Raw genomic sequence first — 22,181 nt, forward strand, 5'->3', positions numbered from 1 at the left:
GACATGGACACTTAGAAATTTGGGAAACTTAGAATATTTCAGAATTACCACAGCTCTGAGTACTGCTCTAGGTTTTCAAGGGTGTTATATTAAACTTTCCCTGTACATAAGCAAACACACCCATGAGTTTATTAAAAAAGAAGCAGGGTAAATTAAGGAAGAAAAAATATGAAGCAAAAACAAATACTAAGGAAGAGCAAATACTAATTTCTCAGTCGGTGACTTTGCTTTACTTTGCCACAAGATGGAGCCTTGAGATTAAATCATTTGAGGTTTGATGGGTATTTAAGAACATTCAGATCCATTTGAAGATGGAGGTTGGATTTGCTCAGATGATTATCTGTGTTTTTTTAATGAATCATGGCTTTCATCATCTCTAATTAGTCAGATATGAGGAAACTATGAAGACTCTGTCAAAATAGTTGCCACTGGCATAACTCAAAGGAGGAAGATATTGAACAATGCAGCTTTTCTTCTGTAATAGGAATTCATGCTCCCAACCAGGTGATATTACCTGGGAGGGAGGAGATGGAGAAGAAAGGGCACTTTGTGGGGAGGTTGAGGCATGAATGGGGACAAAAGAAGGGTATTTGGGAAGCCATAGCCTTTTTTTCTCCTTTTTCACCTCCTGGTTCACTTTTTCTTCTGCAAAATCCCCCATTTATGTATCCCACAGTTATTTCTGAAGTGCAGTGGATAATGATCCATGTAAACGTTGTGCTGAGTTCCAGGGTTTGATACCAGCAGCTGAATTTGAGTCAGCCCTCCCAGCAAGATCCTCCTCCCTGCCCCTTGCCAACAAGCACTTCCCCAAAATATAAAGCCTGAGTGCACAAATTTCGTCTCTCTTTTGATTTCACTTCCCTTTCGCCTTTTGGTTTCACACAGTACTTTCCTGGTGGGCTGTTTTCATTTTTTTAGTTGAAATTATTCTGGGAAAACTGAGAAAATAAGTAAGGTTTGGATTTTTTGATGAGGGCATTTGAGCTCTAGAGAATTCTCCTCTTGAGAATTCTATGGAAGGGGGTTTACAAGAAAAAAAAATGCAAATGTGTGTATTTAGGCTTTCCTGCAAGAAGATTTTTTGGCATCCCCATCCCTCTGGCCTTCTGTCTCCTCTGGGTCATGGATCCCAAATGAGTGGTCCTGCTCATGGATCAAGGGTGTCCCTGCTAAATTTCACCCTTGGCATCACATTAAATTAAATATTAGGAGGAAATTATTCCCTGTGAGGGTGGGGAGGTCCTGGCACAGGGTGCCCAGAGAAGCTGTGGCTGCCCCTGGATCCCTGGAAGTGTCCAAGGCCAGGTTGGACAGGGCTTGGAGCAACATGGAATAGGGGAAAGTGTCCCTGCCCAGGTGGGATGAGATGCTCTGTAAGGCCCCCTTGAATCCCAACCAGTCTGGGATTATTTTCAGCTCAGAAGGGAGCAGCAAAGGCTTGAAATCCAGCGTGAGCAGAGGGAATGAGACTTGGATCAGCACATCCATTGCCAGGGTCAGCCTGACCGTGGATGTCAGCACTCTGGAGCTTCCCACATCCTTCCAGCAGCTGGACTGCTGCTGTCTTCCTGGCCAGTATTTTGTGTGGAATATTCCCCAGTCCCTGCCCATCCCTAGCCAAGAGCACAAGTCCAGGAGCCTGCAGAGGCTGGGAAGGACATGGACAGGCAGGATCGGGCAGGCTTCCTGCAGCCTCTCCAGCCCTCGGCAGCTCCAGGGCTGAGCAATCCCTCTCTTGGGAACCCCACCCTTGGAGAGGTCTTTGCCTTTTCCAGATAAAAGGCCAACACCCTTTCGTGTGCTTTCTTGTACCAGTTCTTTTTTTAAAAAAAACAATAAAAAAGTTGTCAATTGTGACTTTGCTGTGCCCAAACCTTCACTTCCAGGCATGGAAAATGACTTTTCTCCTTCTAATTGAAAATGTCAGTGTTCCTCAGAGAGACAGGAATGCAAGGAGACAGGGATGTGCTCAGTTTAAGGATACAATTCCTGAGAATAAAGAGAGCTGTGGAATTGCCCTCAGACCAGGGCTCCCACATGGCTGCAGTGACTTGCCCAGAATGGATCTCTGAGTCATGGAATTGTGGAATGGTTGCTCAAAACCCCACCCAACCTGGCCTTGGACATTTCCAGGGATGGAGCAGACAGAGCTTTTCTGGCACCCTATGCCAGGGCCTCACCACCCTCACAGGGAAGAATTCTTTCCCAATATCCCATCCAAGGGAATATCCCTTGTCCCAAGTTCCTCTCCAGCTCTCCCAGAGCTGCTTTAGGCACTGGAAGGGGCTCCGAGCTCTCAGAGGACTCTGAAGAGTAGAATACTTTTAAGGAACACTGGATTTTAAATGATGGCAATACTTCCTTCTGTCTTTTCCCAGCACTGCCCTGCATCACTTTCCTTCACATGCCACTTCTTTTCCTTGTCTCCTCAGCTCATCCCCTGCCTTCCAACCCCTCCTGTCTCGCTGTCCAGACTAATTAAAACCCAGGGAGCTGCTTCATTAGGAAAGAACAGAGTAGTGGAAAGACCGATTCCAACATCTCCACAATGGAAATGAGAACTGGGGATGCACCTTGGCCTCTAATGCAGGACTTGAACAGTAACCACCTTAGCTAAGATTAATTTTCAGTAAGTCTTGAAAGGAATCAGATCCAGCTGTGCTAATTAAGGTGAAAAAGTAGCTCATCCAAGAAACTGAAGCAGGCAATTCCAAGGATATATCTTCTACACTGTGTACTTGTTTTTCCCTTCTGGAATACAGGATATGACTGGAAGAATTTCTAATGCTGCATCAATTTCAGTGGCATCTTTTCCTATCAGAAAACACCATCCAACTCTGATGAATGCAAGCAGGTGAATTTTAGGAGAACAGTTAAATTTGGATTCAAGGTGGCATCATCTTCAGGCCTCCAGTGTGACACTGAGTAAGGGGGACACAGGAGGGGAGGTCACATCCTTCACTAATGGGAATATCCACTTGGGAAGAAGGAGGAGAAAATAACCCAGAAATAAGGTCATTGTTCCCCTGGCAGCCCTGGGGGACACTCAAGCAGTGCTGAGACTGAACTCATTTTCCTGCTGAGCCTGACAAGGATGAGGATCCCACTTCTCACGGCCCCAAAGGCAGCAGTGGAAGCAGCTCTAATTTCTTTGGAAATATCAGAAATCCCAAGAGGAGAGTCTGTAAAGTGTCTTTAGGGAAAATGATCCTGAGGGAATTCCCAGCACCAGGATTCTGAGATTATTGTCACATGGGCCATTCAAGGTTATCAAAGCTGAGCTGTAATTCGGTTTTAGTTTATCCAAGCATTACCAGGACATGAAACATTGCTCCAGAACCGCCCAGAACTGTATTTCTGTGGGATGCAATCCTTGGAGAAGTGGAAGTAAACACTTCCTCCTGCCTCTTGGCAAGGCTCTTCCTTTGGGATGAAGGAACAGCTCCAAGCATGGAAACAATGGACACTTAGATGGCGATTTTAAAGAAATTTCTAAACTGCAGAAAACAGGGATTTGTTTACTTGGCCAAATGGTCACATTGCTGGGAACCCTTCATCCTATACCTTCAGTTGAGTGGTAGGGGAGCAGCCTGGGGTTAGAAATGGGGCAGTGGGAATGCGATTTCCTCCACTACATTGGAGATTGGAAGGTTCTTAGGGAAGGGAAATGGTGTCAGAGAGCAGTGCCTCCACTGTCCCTCTTCAGGGCTGGTACTGGAGCAGCCATCCTGCTTCTGTGTCCCAAAGCTGTTCCCACTCATCCCCAGAGCTGTTGCCAGGAGCTGCATCCTCCCAGCATCCCAACACAGGGCTGTGGGTGTGAATATTCCCATCAGTCCATAATACAGTTGATTTTTAATTTTTAAATATTAATTATATGAACCAGGGACTCAGAACATTTTATTTAACCACTGTTCCCCAAAGAAGTGGAGGCCAAAGGGTGAATATGGCCTCAAACTGTGGCTTGGGAGACAGATTTGACCTCAGGGGGAAAAAAAAACAGTGGGAGGGGAGTGTAGTGCTGGTGTAGGTTACCCAGGGAGGTTGGGGACTCTCCATCCCTGGTGTTTTCCAAGATTCAGCTGCACAAAACCAAATCTAACATTGGTGATAATTCTGCTTTGAGTGGGAGGTTGGGCTGAAAAACAAAAGAATTCTCTTCCAACAAACATTCTCGTGTTTCTGTGATCTTAAATTCAGGCTAATGCATGTCTTTAATGTTAACCTGGGGAGATTTCAATATGCCCCAAATTGCTTTCCTTAAACATTCTTTTGAACTGGGAGCTTTCATACTAAAATACAATAGAAGAAAACCACTGATTTTTGGGGGATTTCTTAATTCCAGTCCTTCAGAACAGAAATGTTGTTCTCTCTGCTGTCTGCTGGAGAGTCAACACGTTCAAATACAGCAGCACAGGTCCCATCAAAGCCTTGTAACATCACCAGGTGTCTCCTCACTATGGAGAGATTTTTTTGGAACAGGAAAAGAAAGAACCACAAGTTATTTCCCATATCATGCTGTGATATCTGTGCTACAAACACAAACAACCTCCTGCACTGAAACCTGTGCTCTGTAAAAATGATGTGGGCAGTAGATTTGCTTTTCCTTCAAATCAAAAGGCACCTTCTCCAAAGTAGGACATAAAAATGGGTTTCTTAAGGTCTGTTTCAACACAACATTTCATGCATGGATTAAACGTGGTTTTTTAGGGCTGTGCCCGTGCGTGTGTGTGACCACGTTTGTTCCTGCCTGTGCTGCACAGAGGAAACTCGTGGCTCGGATCAGAGGCTTCCTGCTCTCTGTGTTGAGAAGAGGAAGCACGGGCCAGGCTTGGCAGTGTCACCCCCCCAGCTGGCACCGTCCCCAGCAGCAGACACCACACGCTGCTGAGGCTTTGCCTCCCAGAGCTGGCATACTTTGGCTCACAGATAAACATCAGCACAGGAGACCACTGCCACCTCTGCTGCTCAACAGAAAACCTGCACAACTTCACAAAAAGCCCCATAAATCTCTTTAACTGACAAGATTTGTACTCTGGCTCTGTTAGCACAGGTGTTTCTGCACGATTGCTATTTTTGACAGGCTTTGCACAGATGAAAAGGGACACCTGTATTTTAAAAAGGAGTAGGTGAGGGTGAAGGCAGGTTCATTTTCCATCAGTAACTTTTATTTTTAAAGTTTGTACTATTTCTTCAGGTAAATCTGGCTACAAAAGCTGGTAACGTGTTCTTACTCACTGTCCAGGGCTGATTTCTGTTAGTGTTAATGAAGTTCGAAGAAAAGGTGTCTCTGTAATTGAATTATGCCTTTTTTACTCACTGGATATTCCCAATTCCAGTTTGGATGCAGCTCTGGATGATGCCCAGAGCTCCGCTAAAGCCCTTGAAAGATTCACCTGTGACTTTTCACCCTTACTTCAAAACCTATAGTCTCTTAGTGACGCCTATTTTCAGCACCTTGTTCATAAGAAAATTCTCCAGCTGGAATGTGGTGTGGCCATAAATCCTTCATTAATGTCATATTAACAGGTGGAGTTGCTCCATATGCAGGTGGTATGCATGGAACACACACGGATGTAAACAGACCAAGGCAGGGCTCTCGTTTCCTTGGTTGTTTCCAGAGCTGCATCTTTGGGTGACAGAGCTGGGGCAGGAGCTGGAGCTCCAGGAATGGTTAAAGGAGCTGAGAAGGGGGTTCAGCCTGGAGAAAAGGAGGCTCAGGGGGGACCTTCTGGCTCTGCACAACTCCCTGACAGGAGGGGACAGCCAGGTGAAAGTTGTGCTCTTCTCCCAGGGAACAAGGGGCAGGACAAGAGGAAACAGCCTCAAGCTGTGTCAGGTTGGACATCAGGAGGAATTTCTTCATGGAAAGGGTGGCGAGGCATTGGAAGGGGCTACCCAGAGAGATGGTGGAGTCCCCCTCCCTGGAGGTCTTCAAAGAAACGACTGCACGTGGCACTCAGTGCTATTGTTTATTTGACATGATGGTGTTCGGTCAAAGGTTGATGATCTTGGAGGTCTTTCCAACCTTAATGATTCTGTGACTCACTGGAAGACTTAATGGATGTTAAATTGATGATGTGAGCTCCCAGCAATCCTTCCTGAGTCCAGGAGCACCAGCTCTATGGGTACTGCTTCCATTAAGGCAGGAAAGAGCTGTCCCTGTGTGCACGGCCCTATCGACAGGCACAGAGCAAACCCACAGGGAACAAGTCAGACGAGCTTCACCAGCCACTGCAGAGCTCTGCCACGGCACTGGGAGCCTCTGCCAGCACAGCCCTGTGCATCTGGGAACATCCTCACCCGGCCCAGGGCAGGGACAGCATGGAGGTTTGGGCAGCACAGCCAAAAGAGACATTCCCATGTCTGCCCTTATCATTAAACTGAGCTCAAACACGACCTGGTCACGGCAGGATCAAGCCTGCGCTGTTTGAGAAAAGGCTGCCCCTTGCAGCAACATCTGCATGTGTAGGTGTGGGCTCTCCTGATGTGCAGCATTCCAGCAGGATGGCAGAGCCACTGAAGTTCCTGCTCAAGCAGGGATCTGCACACAGGGAGAATGCCGAGGATGAATGGGTGGGTTTTCTTCAGCACTTTCCCATTTAGGGTGTCCAAAACCAAAAAACCCGTTCAAACAAAAACAAACCCAGTCTGGGGGTCCTCCCCTACAGCAGCCCCTGGAGGAGCTGGGTCTCTGCCAGCCCACCTGGCCAGAGGGAGAACTCCTGGAGTGGGTTTGAGGGAAAGCGTGCCTGAAAGGAAAGAGGGGGAATCCCGGATGCCACCCCTCAGTGCCAAGGCAAACACAAATCTCTGTCCAAAAATGTCTATTTGGCCTGTTCAGTAGAGGACACTCTGAGCTCTGAGCGATTGTTGGGTTTCCTCCAGCAGCAGAGTGTGGCAATGCTGTTACAGACCTGCCAGGACTCCGGGTTCCTGACAGATCTCTGCTTGCCTCACGGCAGTTACACCACACTCGCCTTTGGCCCTTCCACCCTTTGGGGCTGCTGATCACCCTGGGCATGCTGCTCGCTTGGCAGATGTTCCAGAGGACTGGAATTTCTTGTGGAATTCTGCTCTGTGAGGCAATGGCTATGTGGGCAGTGAGGTCTCTTCAACGCTGACCTGACCACATCAACAGAATCTCTGTGTCCTTCAGGCTCCCTCTTCTCATTTGTCCCACAGCTGAACACCACAGAGAAAAGGGACTCCTGGCTTCTCCCTGCATGGAAATAGGCAACTTTCCATGTAACCAACGTTCCTGTTGTAGTGTTTTGTAACAAGGCATCAGTAGAAGTGAGTAATGTGTGTTTTCCTTGCCACAGATCCTAATCTGACACTGCTGCAGCGGAGAGAAGCCTGCCAGGCAGTAGGGGAAGGCAGCAGAGCAAACAACATTTCCTCTCCAGACACAGATCCTCACTCAAGGGCCCAAATTTAGTGGGAAAAAACTTTCCTCCACAGAAGTTTAAACTGGAAGCTCTCAGTTTTGCAGTTTTGTGGTCTGAAATCCAAATGGATTCAGTATCAGCCTTAGGAACAGGTAGAAAAGTAAAAAAGGTCCCAGGTCACTGATTAGGGAAGGAATGGAGATGAAATACCAGAGATGGAGAGTGAGGGAAAAACAGGAGGAGGTGGTGTGGGAGGAATCTTTGCAAGAGATTTGGGAAAGGACTGGAGGCAAAAAGCAGAACTTCAGAGATCTGGATAAATATAAAATGTCACACTGGGAGAAGGTCTTTTGGAAAGGAGAGAGTTTGTAGATTCTCTTTAATTTTTAACAGCCCTGCATGACATATTTGTTTACTTTAATGGCACTTCTGTCAGTAATTGCACTGCTCGTAAAAAACCCAACTGCTGGATATAGTGTATATTTAAAACTGTTAATTATTACTTCTTTAATTACTGTTTCTTTACACCTCAAGTCCAGGTTGGGGCTCTGAGAGTCATCCCTGTGAGCTCTGCAGTACCAGTGACGGTGTGAGGCTCAGCTGAGTGAATTTACACTTCAGTGCTGAACTCTGTGCATGGATTTAGGTCTAACAAAACATTACTCAGGTTCAAGGAGCTGTGAGTGACCACTGAAATGCAGAACATGTGCTCACATGTCCTGCCAGCCTGCAGCCTCCTCCTCCTCCCAGCTCTGAGCCAGGACAAGATACACGAGCCAGGATTATGCACATACACAGCACACCTTCTGCTTCAACGTGGGAGAATACTTCAAAAACTAGGAAAGGTAGAACATCCCATTGTTCCCAAAAAGTAAGGAAGGGTTCTCCTGGCATAAAAAATAAAAGAGGAGCTAGAATAAATGTGAACACATCTTATGGCTGGAGCTTTAAAAAAGTCTATTAGAAGAGTTAAAAAATTCCTACACGTTAAAAATTAATTCAGGATTGCTCAAAAAGGAGCTTCCAGTGGGATTATCTGCTGAGTCACTGCCTGGTGCAATGCAAGGTACAACCTCACCTTCCAAAGCCTGGTCTTTAATATTCTTAGACTGTCTGGGCTCCTTATGTCATCACTGCTGCTAAAAGGAAGGCGTTGGGGTTTAGTGGCACTTCTAAGAAATACAGTTCTCTGTGAGTAAAGATAACAGCATCACAGCCACCACAGCATTCCAGTTCTCCCTTTCTTTGGACAAATTTCTCCAGTCTCTAAAATAACTTGCTCCATGTATTTGTTATTTTTTTTAAAAACAGTGTTGCTTTAACTTTACAGACACCAGAAGGATTGAAAAGATAATTAAGCATCAGGGGATAATCTCTTCCCTGCCAAGGTGATAAAGACAATCTCAGAATAAATAGCAGGAAATTAACCCCAGGGTATTTTAATAGTAAAGAAAAGCAGAAATATTGCAGAATTCAAAAGAAGAAGTGAAATGACTTCTTTAGGTGGCTTGGGATTTCCAGGCCTACCTGCAATCAGTGTATGGCAAAAGTCTGAAAGAAAACTGGGCCAGGAGTAAGGTGAAAAAGCATTTTAGGAGTGAAGTGGGGGAGTTACCCATGGGGTTCTTTGATCTTTATTCAGTCAAACAGGCTGATGATTTCTAGAAGGGGGAAAAAAGTAAATCTGAGTTTTCTTATGTCTTTCCAACCTGGTATTCTACAAAACACCCTCAGATTATTGTAGGAGGAGATGTGTTCTGAAGGAGTTGGTGCTGACTGAACTGAGAATATCAGCTGTGTAAAACTGTATGATGATGCTGGAATTACTTTCTCCCAGACACTGCAGATGTTAAGTAAGTTTTGAACATATTAAGATAAATTATTGTCACATGCACTACAGAAATGCACTTTAAAAAAAAAAATCCACAACAAATCTTATGAAACTTTCAGTTTTGCAAACTTGAGTGCAGACAAATGTAAAAAAAAACCCACTTCTATTCTCTAATTTTATTTTTTTTTCTCTGAGCACAATATTTCCAGGAGTGTCCATCTCTTGCAACAGAACATGGACAGTGAGGCAGCTGGATGTACAGACACTGGCCTTGATAAAAAGCAGAGGTCTATTTTGTTCTATTCTAGCTTGATGTCTGTCTTCTTTTTCAAATAAAGGTTTTGGGTAATTGGAAGAAAAGTCAATTTGTTTAAGCATGAAGTAATTACATTAGATTAAAATACCAAAAATTATTCACAGCATTTATCAACTGCCAGTTTGGAGAGTACAAATATTGCTTTGGCCATACAGGAAACTTCTTAATCTGTCCTAAATCTGTGTTCCAGGGACTCTTAGAGCAGAGCTTGACTTATTCCCAACATGCTAAAGCTAGGAAATATGAAAATTGATTTTTCACTGGTTTCTTGGTAAAATGAGGTTAAAGTGTTTTCTGGTACTAGACCAAGTCAGGCTAAATAGACATAAAACAGTTTGTTCTTCTCTTACTGAAGTCAAAGTCAAAATTCTTACAGACATAAAAGGCAGCAATATCAAACCTATGATCTTGAAAGGAAACACAGTGTATTCCATCTGTGGAATAACAGGAACATGCTTTGAATTCTGGAATACACACTGCATGTTGTTTACACTTAGAAGAATTACTTATTGCAATATTTGCATCAGTGCTCAGGTCTGTTTAATTACAGCTGTCTGTGAGGGAGGGTTCCATGGTGTGGGCACCAGATTCAAACCAGATTTCTTTGTAGAGCTGTAAAATCAAATTCTAGAGAGACGGACACAGATTTCCATCCATATGAAGGAACAGATTGTTTCAGACAGTCTAATGCACAAAGTGTTTCATTCTCCCTTCTGAGGCACATCCAGAGGGCTGTGCCCAGGTCCGGGTTTCTTGAGGACAAAAAAGCCAAAGAGCTGCTGGAGAGGGTTCAGCAGAGGCCATGAAGATGATGAGGGGACTGGAGCACCTCTCTGATGAGGAGACTGGGGGAGCTGGGCTTGGTTAGTCTGGAGAAGGGAAGACTGCGAGGGGATCTCATCAATCCATACCAATATCCCCAAGGGGTGCCAGAGGATGGTGCCAGGCTCTGTTCAGTGGTGACAGCGACAGAACAAGGAGCAATGGCCATTAACTAAACCACAAGAAGTTCCACCTCAACATGAGGAAGAACTTCTTTCCATGGCAGGGGCAGAGCACTGGGACAGGTGCCCAGGGAGCCCCAGGAGGGGCTGAGGGAGCTGGGAAAGGGGCTCAGCCTGGAGCAAAGGAGGCTCAGGAGAGCCCTTCTGGCTCTGCACAAGTCCCTGACAGGAGGGGACAGCCGGGGGATCGGGCTCTGCTCCCAGGGAACAGGGACAGGAGGAGAGGGAACGGCCTCAGGCTGTGCCAGGATGGGCTCAGGTTGGACATCAGCAGGAATTTCTCCACGGAAAGGGGAGTCAGGCCTTGGCTGCCCAGGGAGAAGGTGGACTCCCCATCCCTAGGGGTGTCCAGAGAAGGACTGGAGCTGGCACTCATTGCTCTGGGCTGGTGACAAGGTGGGGATCGGTCACAGGCTGGACTCGAGGGTCTCAGCGGCCTTTTCCATCCTCTCTAATCCCGTCACTCCATGTCGGGACCCGCTTCCTGCGCCTGAGGCGAGCTGCGGGGGGATGGAGCCGTGTGAGGGCGCAGCCGGCAGGGGGCGCTCCCAGCCGGGCCAGGGGGCGGGGCTGGGGGCGTGACCACCGCAGACCCCGCCCCGCCCTCCTCGCTGTCCCCGCTGCCGCTCCGGGACGCGGCAGCAGCGCTGGCGCCATGGTGAAGATCGCCTTCAACTCGCCCTTCGCCCTCAAGGATGAGCCCAAAAAGGAGGCGGCCGAGGCGCTGGTGGCCGACAAGGTGCGGGTGCAGGGGTGTCCCGGCCGGCGGCAGCGGCAGCGGGAGGAGCGGGGCGGTGTGAGGGGGGGCGCGCGGAGACGGAGCCGCCGCCATTTTCTCGCGGCCGGGGGAGGCGGCGGCGGCGGCCGCGGGGCTCGCGCTCGTGTGGCGGCCGCCCCGCCGCGCCCTGCCCGGCGCTGAGGGAGCGACTTCCCTCGGCCGTGACGGGCCACGGGGCCCCGGTGCCGCGGTGCTGTCTCTCTCCGCTGCCCTGTCGCGGTGCGATGTCCCGTGACACCCCCGGGCCAGCGCCGGCACCGGCTGTTTATGTCGAGCTGGGCCCGTGCCAGACCCGCGTTTCTTGACGGCGCTTTAAAGCTCGCAGCTCGGCCCTGGGCCGGCCGGGGAAGCGCAGGGAGAGCCCCCCCGGCGCTGGCAGCGCTCTGCCGGCGCCTCCCAGGCAAACAAAGCGGGCTGAGGCTCGTCCTCCGCTCCCGGCGGCGCTCGGAGCCTCCCGGCAGCTGCGGTGAGGCGTCGGTGTCGCTCTTAAATTAAGAAACCTGCCATAAAGGGTTTTAAATAGAAACCCAGGCGAGCACCCTGTGGTTGGCTTTTCCTTCCCAGCGAGCTGCGCGTCGCTGGTTTGAGTGGAACTTTCCCAGTTTGTGGGAAATTTGTTTTGAAGGTGTCTTGCGTTTTAGGCAGATGGAGAAGCTCAGCTTGTAGGTAAATACATCAGCGGCTCTAGACGGGGTAGATGGCATATGCTGAGTTTATTTGCAATCGGAGAATAAGAAAATTTTAAAAACAACAAAACTTGTGGAGTTGGACTCTAGTTCTTTTTTTTTTTTTTTCCTTCTAAGCTGTAATCAGGAAAGCAGCTTCCCTACCAGCCTACACAGCCTCACCTGAAATAGCCTTCCTTTGGAAGGAGAAGGGATGCAGAGTGATTTTCTTGCTCAGTGCACACTTCTGAGCTGTCAGTTTGATGTGTGCACATTTAATACAGTAGCATTCAATTACAGGATCAAAAGGAGAGAAAGTAGGAAAACAAGGTAGATAAAGGATTTAAAATTTGAAGATGTCATTAGCCTGGCCAATTTCTTGTAGGACAAACTCCTCAGCTACTCCTGAGACAACTGGTTATACATATATTTACTGGCCCTGTACTGTGAAAGCTTTGACTGGAATAGTTTTAATAAACACACCCCTTTTTCTGTTCTCATGAGAACTGCTTCTCTCAATTTGGAATATTCTGTGTGTTTGCACACACGTATGTGGGATTTTAACAACTCTTCACTCTGACTTCAGGGCTTGGAGTTGTGTGTAAACATCAAGTTCATAATTTTACTCCAAGACAAACTTGTTGGAGTGGTTGTTAATGTCTTCTTTACTTGGAATATTTGTGCACAGCAAACAGGCTTAAAGGTTAATGTTGGCTGAAACAGCACAATAAAAATCCCCTGGAGTATCTGCACAAAACCCTTGAGCTTGCAGAATATTTCCCCTGCAGGTTCTTTGGGGCTGTCAGCAGTGTTAAAACAAGTGATTTTTTTCTTGTCTCTTATCCCTCGTTTGCTTTGCTTGTTACAGCTTAGAACTGCATTTTCTTTGTTGTTTTTTGACGACTTTTACCTGTTCCTTTTGTGCAGAGGTTTTGTAACTTGCTCGAGCAAAATCTTGCTATTATGTTCTCTTAGCAGCTCTGTCAACTCTTCCCTCTCAGGTTCAGCTGCCCACATTGCTGCTTAATATGCTCAAGTACCTTTGCTTTGTTTGAAATAGGTGTAGTGCAAATGTAGCTAATTAGATGTCGACATCACCCCTGCACTGGGATGGCTGCAGTGCCAAAACTGCTGCAGACTGGTGTGTTCAAGTAGGGACAGGCTGGATGAGTAAGGTGCTCCGAGGTGGAGGTGAAGGTGGGAGAACGTGGAGAGAACAGAATTAATCTCCCTCTTATGGCTGCTTAACCTAGAAAGGTGATTTTCACACAGTGCCATAGAAATGTGGCATCGTTCTGACTTGAAACCAGGGTTTGGCTTTGTTTTTGTAGTTTGTTACTTTTTTAACAAATGCTTCACATGCCAATTGTAGCAGCTTGTGTCCTGCTGAACCAACATTTTTGTGTTTGGAGGATGCGCGAGTGGAATGTGGGAGTATTGACTTTCACAAAACAGCTTGGGGTTTGTTTCAGCACTTGCATAACTGATGGCTTTGACTTTTATGCTGCTGCATCTTGCTGAGTAGGGAAATATTGCAGCCCTGGTGATAATGCTGCCGCTTGTTGGGAGCACAGGTCACTAAATGTGTTGTGTTCTGCAGGACCCAAATAGAGAAAGGCCTTTGGAAGCTGCTCTGCCCAGCCCAGCCACTGATTCTGGGAATACCTCAAAGGAAAAGATCTTTTACTGTGAAATCTCATTTTCTTCCTTCCTGACTGGGACAAAGAGCAGATCTTGAAAGCAAGCTATTAAATCCTGGAGTCAGGAATCATTAAAGGGACATTCTTGACCAAATAGAGGGTTTATCTAAACATTCTGGGTTTGGTGGTTGTTTTTGTGTTTTGTTTTTTCCTTTTAAAGACTCAAGCCCAGTGTGTGATTCCAGGAGAGAATGTCTCTTCTGACTGTTTGGTATTTGACAGCACTGCTGCTGTTCTCTTCACTTGTCTTGCTGCTGGAAGTCTGAGAAGGTGCTGCAGGAACTCTGGAAAGTTAAACTTCCTTTCAGACACCACCTCTGCTTTTGCATTGAGGATTGCACAACTCACCACCACCTAAGAGTAGTTTCCTTTAGGTGCAGTCCTCTATGTTTGAGAGAACATTGGGTGGGGGAAAACAAGCTGCTGAGCTAAAGAGAGAAGTTTCAGGCTGTTAGAAACAAATCTTCCTGGGATTTGGGTAGGAGAAAAATTATTTTGAGGCTCCAGGGTAGGATGTGCCACAGGGATTTGTTTTTATTTGGCATAATTGGAAGCTGTGTTTAAGCTGACGAGTCATTTTCTTTCATAATGGACTTTGCTTGTGCATATTAAAAGTTCCGAAACCTGGTGACTTGTGTCAGTTGTCTGTTCCCCAGCCAAGAGACGAAGTTGCATCTTGGCTTCTTCTGTTAATCCAGCTTTGGGAGGAAAAGTGATGTTAATGCCTGTGATAATGAGAGGAGGAGGAGGGGAAGAGGCCTGAAGACACTGTGTACCTCTAATGACCTTGATCTACAAATCCTGCTTTTTGTACTACAGTATGGCTGCAGCACAGGCTCTTTTGTTACAGTTACTTAAGTTTCATACATCTCAAATAGTTTCTGGACAAAGGTTTGTCTAGAAAACATCCTCTAACTCAGTAAATGCTCTCAGTACTGTTTGAAAACTGGTCTTAATCTGATGCAGTAACATTTCATGTGAGCATTTTATTTTATGATGCTGACTTGTAATTCCCACCTTGAAGAAATAGGAGATATTGAATCAAGGTGAAATGGTTGGTAACAGCTCACTTTATAAATTCAGAGCAGCTGCCCTTTCTCAATTCTCCCCTTCTTTATTTAAAGGACCCAGAAGTTGCCACACACAGGGGTGAAAACTCATCTGGAAGATGTCTCTTGACTCTGCTAGGCCTGGCGTTCATCTTGGCAGGGGTTGTTGTGGGTGGAGCCTGCATCTACAAGTACTTCATGCCAAAGGTAATCTGAGAGTTCTTTTTTATTGAAACAGCATTAGTTTAAAAAAAGTGTAAATGGATTATCACTAGACTGGAAAGATGAAGGGGAAAGAAGGATGATGAGGATGTGACAACCGTGTGTCCTTTGTGTGTGACAGACCTGTGCTCAGTCTCAGCAGACAGAAATGCAGTGTTAAAGCTGATTTGTGCATTACCTGCCCTTGCTCATGTCCCAGCACAAGGTGTACCGTGGGGAGATGTGCTACTTTGAGAACGAGGGCCGGGAGCGCGCGGTGGAGCCGTACTTCCTGCCCATCGCCGAGGAGGCCGACATCCGCGAGGACGACAACATCGCCATCATCGACGTGCCCGTCCCCAAGTTCTCCGACAGCGACCCCGCCGCCATCGTGCACGACTTCGACAGGGTCAGTGGTGGGGACAGGCACAGCTCCGGGATTGGCTCCGGGGCTCTAAAGCTCGCTGTCAGCGCAGGCTGCTCCTCGGGTTTAAGCGTGGCAGAGCTGACCCTGTGAACTCTGGAACAGTGGGATTAACTCTGTGCTGCTGGTACAGTCACTGTGGGTAGGAACTCTGAGTTGTTTCCCAGAAAGATGCAGCTCAGTGCTGTGCAACTTTATTGTTGCTCATGGGATAGCTGCAAGTGCCACTTACTGTTGGATTGAGAATCCCATGTAAAATGGAGAACATTATAAACGTGAGTTGAGGGACTGAGGACTCAGCACAATGTCACAGCAAAATGTAGAATTGCAGACAGGTGTGGGCCTCGGAGAAGGGCATTGAAAATCACTTGAAGCAGCTGAAACCTAGAACCTGACAGTGCTGTGGTACTTGCATGGACTTTCTGTGAGGCAAAGAGGAGAGGGTGGCTTTCATTTGACTTCTTTATCAAAGCTGTGTTGATAGTGCTAACATTTATCCTCAGTCAGCTGTAAAAGCTCTTGGAGGTTGGTTGTAAATCCAGATTTGGCAATGCAGATAGAATAAACAGATAATTCTAGTTGCTGCAGTTCTTGTGCTCAGTGGCAATGCTGATGAGATTTTTGTAGGGACTAACACTTTTCCTGAAGAACTATTTAAAGGGAATCATTGTTTATCAGCAGCTGGATACCTTTTGTTTGCACTGTGCTTAATTAGACCTTTTCAATTATGAGATCATACTCCCAAATACTTCCTCTATGTTAGTACAAACTGTACTCCTTTACAATTATGGCAGGAGCTGCTTTTATATTCAGCTTTCTCTTATCTAGGAAAGTTTTTTAAACTATTGCTGTAACCACTTGGTTTGCCACAGTGGTAACGGTTCAGTTCTTACACTGGGCAGTTCCCGAATGCATCACTTTTGTAGTAGCTGTGAGTGATCACCAGCTTTTTTAGCTTGCCTTGCTCCTGGTGGAATTGTTCTCCTAATGAAAGGCCCCCTGACTAATTGAAAACTTGTTTTTAAAACAGCTTTTGACAGCGTATCTTGACCTGCAGCTGGGGAACTGCTACGTGATCCCGCTGAACACTTCCATAGTCATGCCTCCAAGGAATCTGATGGATCTCTTCGCTAAGCTGGCGGTATGTGGGAGCTTTGCCTCTGGGTTCTGCTGACAGACTGCCTTTTGCTAAGAGTGCTGGGTGCTGCTTCTGAACTCCAGGCCCTTGCTAGAACAGTCCTCCCTCCATCAAGTCCGTAATCCCCCGGCTCAGTCACTGCACTGAAGTTAAGGCCAGCTGTCAGTGTATATTATGTTGAGTAGATTCATGCCTAATGCTCTTATTAATACCTGGCTTTATGAGAGCTGAAAGCAACCAGCAGATAAGGTTAAATTTAGCTGTTAGAAAGGAATTTGATAAAGCTCCAAACATCATTGAAAGCCTAAACCTGAGAGTTACTCCCGGCAAGCTCGCTCGCCCCGTGAGGGTTTTGCTGAAAAGAACAATGTGAACTTGTTCCCCAGTTATTGGCACCGCAGTTATGAGATCACCACAAGCATTTGACTCTTCAGTGACTAAAACTGGTGTTTTTCCAAGATGATTTATGGGTCAAGTTGATAGAGCTTGCTGCTGCTTCCAAGTTAAATGCAATACTTGGCTATCACGCATCAAATAGACACTCTAAAAAAATCATTGGCTCTCTTACACCTGGTCCTACAGGCCACTGGTTTAGTTTAGCTTGTTGCATTCTGTTTTTTTAGCTCCATGAAGACAAGCTCTAAGTGTATGTCCCTGCCCCTGTTTTTAGGAGTTGGGGGTAGGGAGCTGTTTTGATAGTGCTGGGAGCATCTGGTGAAGCCTTTTGTAGGTTGCCTTGCCTCTTTTATATTCAAAATACATTGCCTCAAACCTGGAGTCTTTGTTTCTCTTTTAGCTCCAAACTTTGTGTACAGATAAACCTGACCAGGTTGTATTTACATTTGCTTCATGTGAGGCTTGCAGAGTTGAGGTTAATTGTGCTTTGTTTGGATGTAACTGCAGCTGTTTGAAATGGCCTGTGCCAGTTTTTAACTTCCCTGGTATGCGAGTGGTTGAGCTCAGTGTATCTTGGTATTAAAAATCAGAAAAACTGAACTCTGCTGCTTGAAAAAGAGTGAAATGTAGTGGTTTGTCACGCGTTAGCAGCAGTCTGTACCTTTGGTTTGTCTCTTCCAGACTGGCTCTTACCTGCCCCAGACGTACCTGGTGCGTGAGGAGATGGTGGTTACAGAGGAGATCGATAACGTGTCTGATCTGGGCATCTTCATCTACCAGCTCTGTGTGGGAAAAGAGACCTTCAGGCTGCAGCGCAGAGACCAAATCTTGGGTAAGTTCCCCTCAGGAGAAAGCAATTGTATTGTTTAGCTGGGGAAAGGGTAAATACTTAAAATTGGGGAGTTTTTAATCTAGGGAATCTGAGTATTCAGCAGAAGCTGAGGCTACTCCTGGCCCTGCTGGGTATTTCCCCTCCCTTCATGTCTGAATGTGAGCTGTCATTTGAACATGCTGAGAAAGTTTCAGTTACACAATTACTGTTACATGGCTAAACCAGTTTTAAGTCTGTTTCTGTTCCAATTTTGGGTTGAAGTTATAAGTTAGTTTGACCCCAAAATTCATATAATCCATCAGATAATGCGAGTCTCTGTAGGCGCAGCTTATTCTGTCCTTGTCCTAGCTAAAACTGGGTTACAGGAGCACCAAATAAAAACATTTCCTTCTGCTTTACTTGCTCTGGAAAAAAATTAATTGAACAGTGAGCTCCGGACATCCCAGACTTCCTCTCTGAAAGCAGAAGAACACTTCAGAGGAACTGCTGAGCTCTGGTTCTTTATCGCCTGAGTTCTCCTGCCACCCCCTGACAAAGGACTAAGCTGAGGTGTCTGTGCTCTGACCTACTGGGGCAAGGCCTGGGGGGCAGAAATCTGAGGCTGTGGATTTTGTTTCACTGTAGCTCAAAGCATTTCATATTTGCTGCTCCCACCAAGCACAGTGAGCTAACCCTTTGTCAGTTAGAGCCTTTCAGAATGCAAATGTTTGGTTTGTCAGGACTCTGTGCTCTGGTTTGGCTGCCAAGCTCTTAGGCAAGAGTTTCTTCAGCCCAGTTGCAGCGTCAGGAACCACATCTGCTGCTTGCTGCACACAACATCCTGTTGTGGATAGAAGCAAGGCTCCTCTGGGAGCAGCAGAGGGGTTCTGTGTAGGGCACATGAAGGAACACTAAATGCTGCCCTCATGGGAGGCAGAGGCGTGCGACTGAGCTATTGTGAGTATGATTTTGGGAACAAGGCTAAATTGACAGCTGCTGTGTCTATAGACAGCCCTGTGAAGTGTTTATGATGTTCCCTGAAATCATCCTGCTCTAAGATGTTGTTGACATCCTTGCTGCAGAGTAAAAGATTCCTGCAGAGAACTTGCACAAAAGGATTCTGGTAAATGGAAAGTGTTTCCTGGTACAGCTGCTGTGCTGTAACTCTCCTTGTTCGCCTGTGGAGGAGAGAGGGTGGGAAATGTGATCAAACACATTTGGAGGAGAAAATTGTTCAGAGACAAGTCTTGCCTTGCCTTCCCCATCTCATTTCTAGCACACAGTGTACGAGCCATGTCACAGAAATGAGACTGCAATGGATAAACTCACGGAACTTCTCTGGGAAAATCTTTTTATTTATTCTCATTTAGCTAGTGCTGCCTTGGCTCTCAGCTTTTATGGATTTTGTGTGTTCATCTGTTAGATCAAGCTGACCTCAGGTGCTGCATCAATTCCCTGGAGTTGTAACTTGGAGGCGTGGGAGAAAGCCAGGTCATGCTGTTAGGTGGGGTCTGGAAACTTCACCTCCATCCTGATGACTTGGAATTGAAGGACAGCCTGGATTTTAGGTGTTTATAAACCAAAGCAGTGCCCTGCTGGGGTTGGGTTAAGAGCTGGTGCTTCTCTTGCTTGATCTGAACAATTCTCTGCTTATTAAACAAACTAAATCCTTCTGAATTATTGCAAATGGAAGTAATTGAGGAGAGCAGCTCTTTGATGGTAGGACTGCTGTGTCCTGTATCTTTCCTGAGCCACAGCTGATACAGGTAAACTGCCTGGGTCAGACCCACTGCTGGCATGTCCCAAAATAGAGACAATCACTTTAATAGTGTTAGGAAGAACCAGAGTGAGGTAAATCCTGCCAAGGTGAAGTGCTCTGCAAAGCACATCCTGTGCAAATGCACACTGGGTGAGGGATTTGGGATGGAAAACAACCCCATAGCAGGTTCTGGTGGCAATTCCTGGCTGGAGAAACACCGTGCACTGAATGATTGTGTCTTGCAATGATGGCAAGCTGGCAGTGCTTGTGCTGGGCTGTGGATCCCTTCACTCAGCCTCTTGTCCTCTCTCATCCCCAGGTGTGCAGAAACGGGCAGCGGAGAACTGTCACTCAATCAGACACTTTGAAAACTCTTTCGTGGTTGAGACAAAGATCTGTCAGCAGTGAGAGGTGACAGATGGGAGGTGACCAGGTCACACCTTCTTGGAGAAGTCAGCATTAGACATCGACTTCTGCAATTAAACAGTGCAGTGATAATCAAAAGCCTTATGCATTTTCTGTGTATTGCTTGTATTTCAGAAAACAAAGTCACCATTTCAGCTTTTGTTGATCCTTGGTATAACTTTTTAGTTGTCTCATGTAAAACTTAAATTTGAGTAAGGTTTTTTTAGAAGGCTAATATCAGTTTATCTGTTGAATGTGTTTGATTTAGTGTAATCTGGGAATGGCAGAAAAATATATATATATAGAAATGTTAACCAGTTCCTTGGCTGGAACCAGTTATGTTCACCTTAACTTTCACAGAATGATTAATATTAATAATCTGTGGTTTGCACATCTTGTGTAGTTCTGTAGAATAGCTCTGCACTCCGTATCCTGGCTCAAAAACCTTCCTGATCTGGCTCATTAAAGGTTTATTTTAACGACCATGTGTGCAGCATGTAAAATCCAAGCTCAGTGATCAGAAACCTTTAACACTACCCTGTTTCTTTTTGTGCAATTACTGTATTGAATTCGTATGTATATTTGGAACCTTCCCTGAGCTTATGTTGAGTTCTTCTCCCTTAGTTCGGTTTTGTGGCATTTAGTTGTTAGATTCTGATAGAGTTGCTCTTAAAGCTTGTCAGTATTTTTGGTTATGACTTGGTTTATCCTGTAACTTCCTATTTCCAGGGTCTGTTCTGGTATAGCTCACTTGTGAACGTGACTGTAGTTGTAAACTTAAACTACTTGGGCTTATATAAAACTTTTTAGATCAACTTTTTATGAGCAAGTAGCATTACCGCTGCAGTCAGAGCATTGTTCCCTTCTTTGGAAAGCTGCAGTCTACAGAGAATGAAGAGTTAGTGTCCTGCAGTTGATAAACTTGAGAGTTTTATTAAGGGACTTTATATTGGCATAAATTCTGCAACCCTATAATAAATGTTTCTCTAAAACTTTGGTGTTTGTGTTGTGTTTGGTGCTCAGAGGTGATGGGGATGATGCTGTGGGCCTGTGCCAGTGTGCATTGCTCTTCTCTTACCCCTCTTACTTCTTTTTGAGCTTGTGAAGCTGAATTCCTCTTCCTGCTGCTGTGGAAATGCTTTGTGGTGCCAGACAAGCTCGAGGAACAGAGGGAAGAACAGACAGTTCCTCCAAACAGGATCCCCAGGGACACCTTGGGGGCTGTTCACTGCAAGGGCAGGATGTATTTACAATTCATTTGAATATTGTTGGAGATGAGGCTGGGATTGAAGGTTTGCCTGTCTCAGAGTGTTTGTGGGTGTTAATGAGGGGCTGTACAGAGGTTAATGAGCCCTCAGCTCTGACCCTGAGCTTTTCTGGAAGTTCAGACAGGAGAGTCCTGTCCTCAAAGTGCTGGGGCTCAGAGCTGAAGTGTTGCTGAACCCTTGTGGCTTTCCTGGAAAGTGCCTGGGATTGTGCAGCTGGAAGGAAAAGCAGGATTTCTGCACAGAGAGAACAGTGGGGAGGGAGAGGTGCCCATAGGAGTTGCTGTTCTGTCATTGCTCAGGAAACAGCAGGAGAAAGGAGAACACAGGAATTTTAGTATAAGCTAACACAGCTCTTCCCCCAAGGATGTGTCCCACAACCAGAGCTTTGGCTCTAAAATAGGGTGTGTAGGAGAGTATTTCAGTAAATTGAAGTATATAGTGAAATAAAATGCTGTAGGAAGCTCTAATCCTGTCACTGTGAGCCAGGATCCCTTCACTCACACCTCTTACTGGGAGAAGCAGCTGCAGTGGCAGGTTTTTCCTCCAGACTTTGTGTCCTTGGACAAGGGGTGATTTCCTGCTCCTCTGGACTGGCTGGGGGAATAACCAGGATGGGTTCTTTTGGAAGCCTTGAGCAGAAGGACTTGGAGATGTGTTGGTTGTGGAGAGCAAGAAGCACCTGCTTGTAGAATTGAGGTCTGATTTCATGGAAAATAAAACCCAGGAATTGTTTTTTTCCAGCTCCACGTCTAGGCAGTGGATGCTGGACCTGCTTCCACACGGGCTGGAACACTTTCTGTACCTTTGGAATGAAGTGAAGTCATTTCTTTAAGATGTTATTGGATATTCCAGGCAGGGAGCCAGGGACAGGAGGAACAGATTGTTCTCACCTGCTCTGAGGTGAGCAGGGAGCTGGGTTTGGTCCCACGTGTGCTCTACTTGGCCTTGAGGTCTATCCATAAGTATTTTAGGCTGGGGCTGGGTGTCCAAGTCAAAATACTGGAATTTTAAAGTATTCCTGGGATCTTCTAATGCTCTCTTT

At 46.2% G+C, this 22,181-nt stretch overlaps 1 protein-coding gene across 1 annotated transcript; it reads left to right on the forward strand.

The window, feature by feature from the left end:
* The first annotated feature begins 11,127 nt into the window (after positions 1-11,127).
* On the forward strand, positions 11,128-20,863 carry ITM2A (integral membrane protein 2A). The gene is made up of 6 exons (XM_005526133.3): positions 11,128-11,284; positions 14,813-14,944; positions 15,159-15,347; positions 16,393-16,503; positions 17,578-17,728; positions 19,786-20,863. The coding sequence occupies exons 1-6, from the start codon at positions 11,201-11,203 to the stop codon at positions 19,872-19,874; spliced, it is 756 nt and encodes a 251-aa protein (XP_005526190.1). The 5' UTR covers positions 11,128-11,200; the 3' UTR covers positions 19,875-20,863.
* The last annotated feature ends 1,318 nt before the right edge of the window (positions 20,864-22,181 follow it).

The sequence above is a fragment of the Pseudopodoces humilis genome, chromosome 15, assembly GCF_049639895.1.
Source record: "Pseudopodoces humilis isolate 2021_Gansu_Grassland_sample_001 chromosome 15, ASM4963989v1, whole genome shotgun sequence".
NCBI classification, from domain to species: Eukaryota; Metazoa; Chordata; class Aves; order Passeriformes; family Paridae; genus Pseudopodoces; species Pseudopodoces humilis.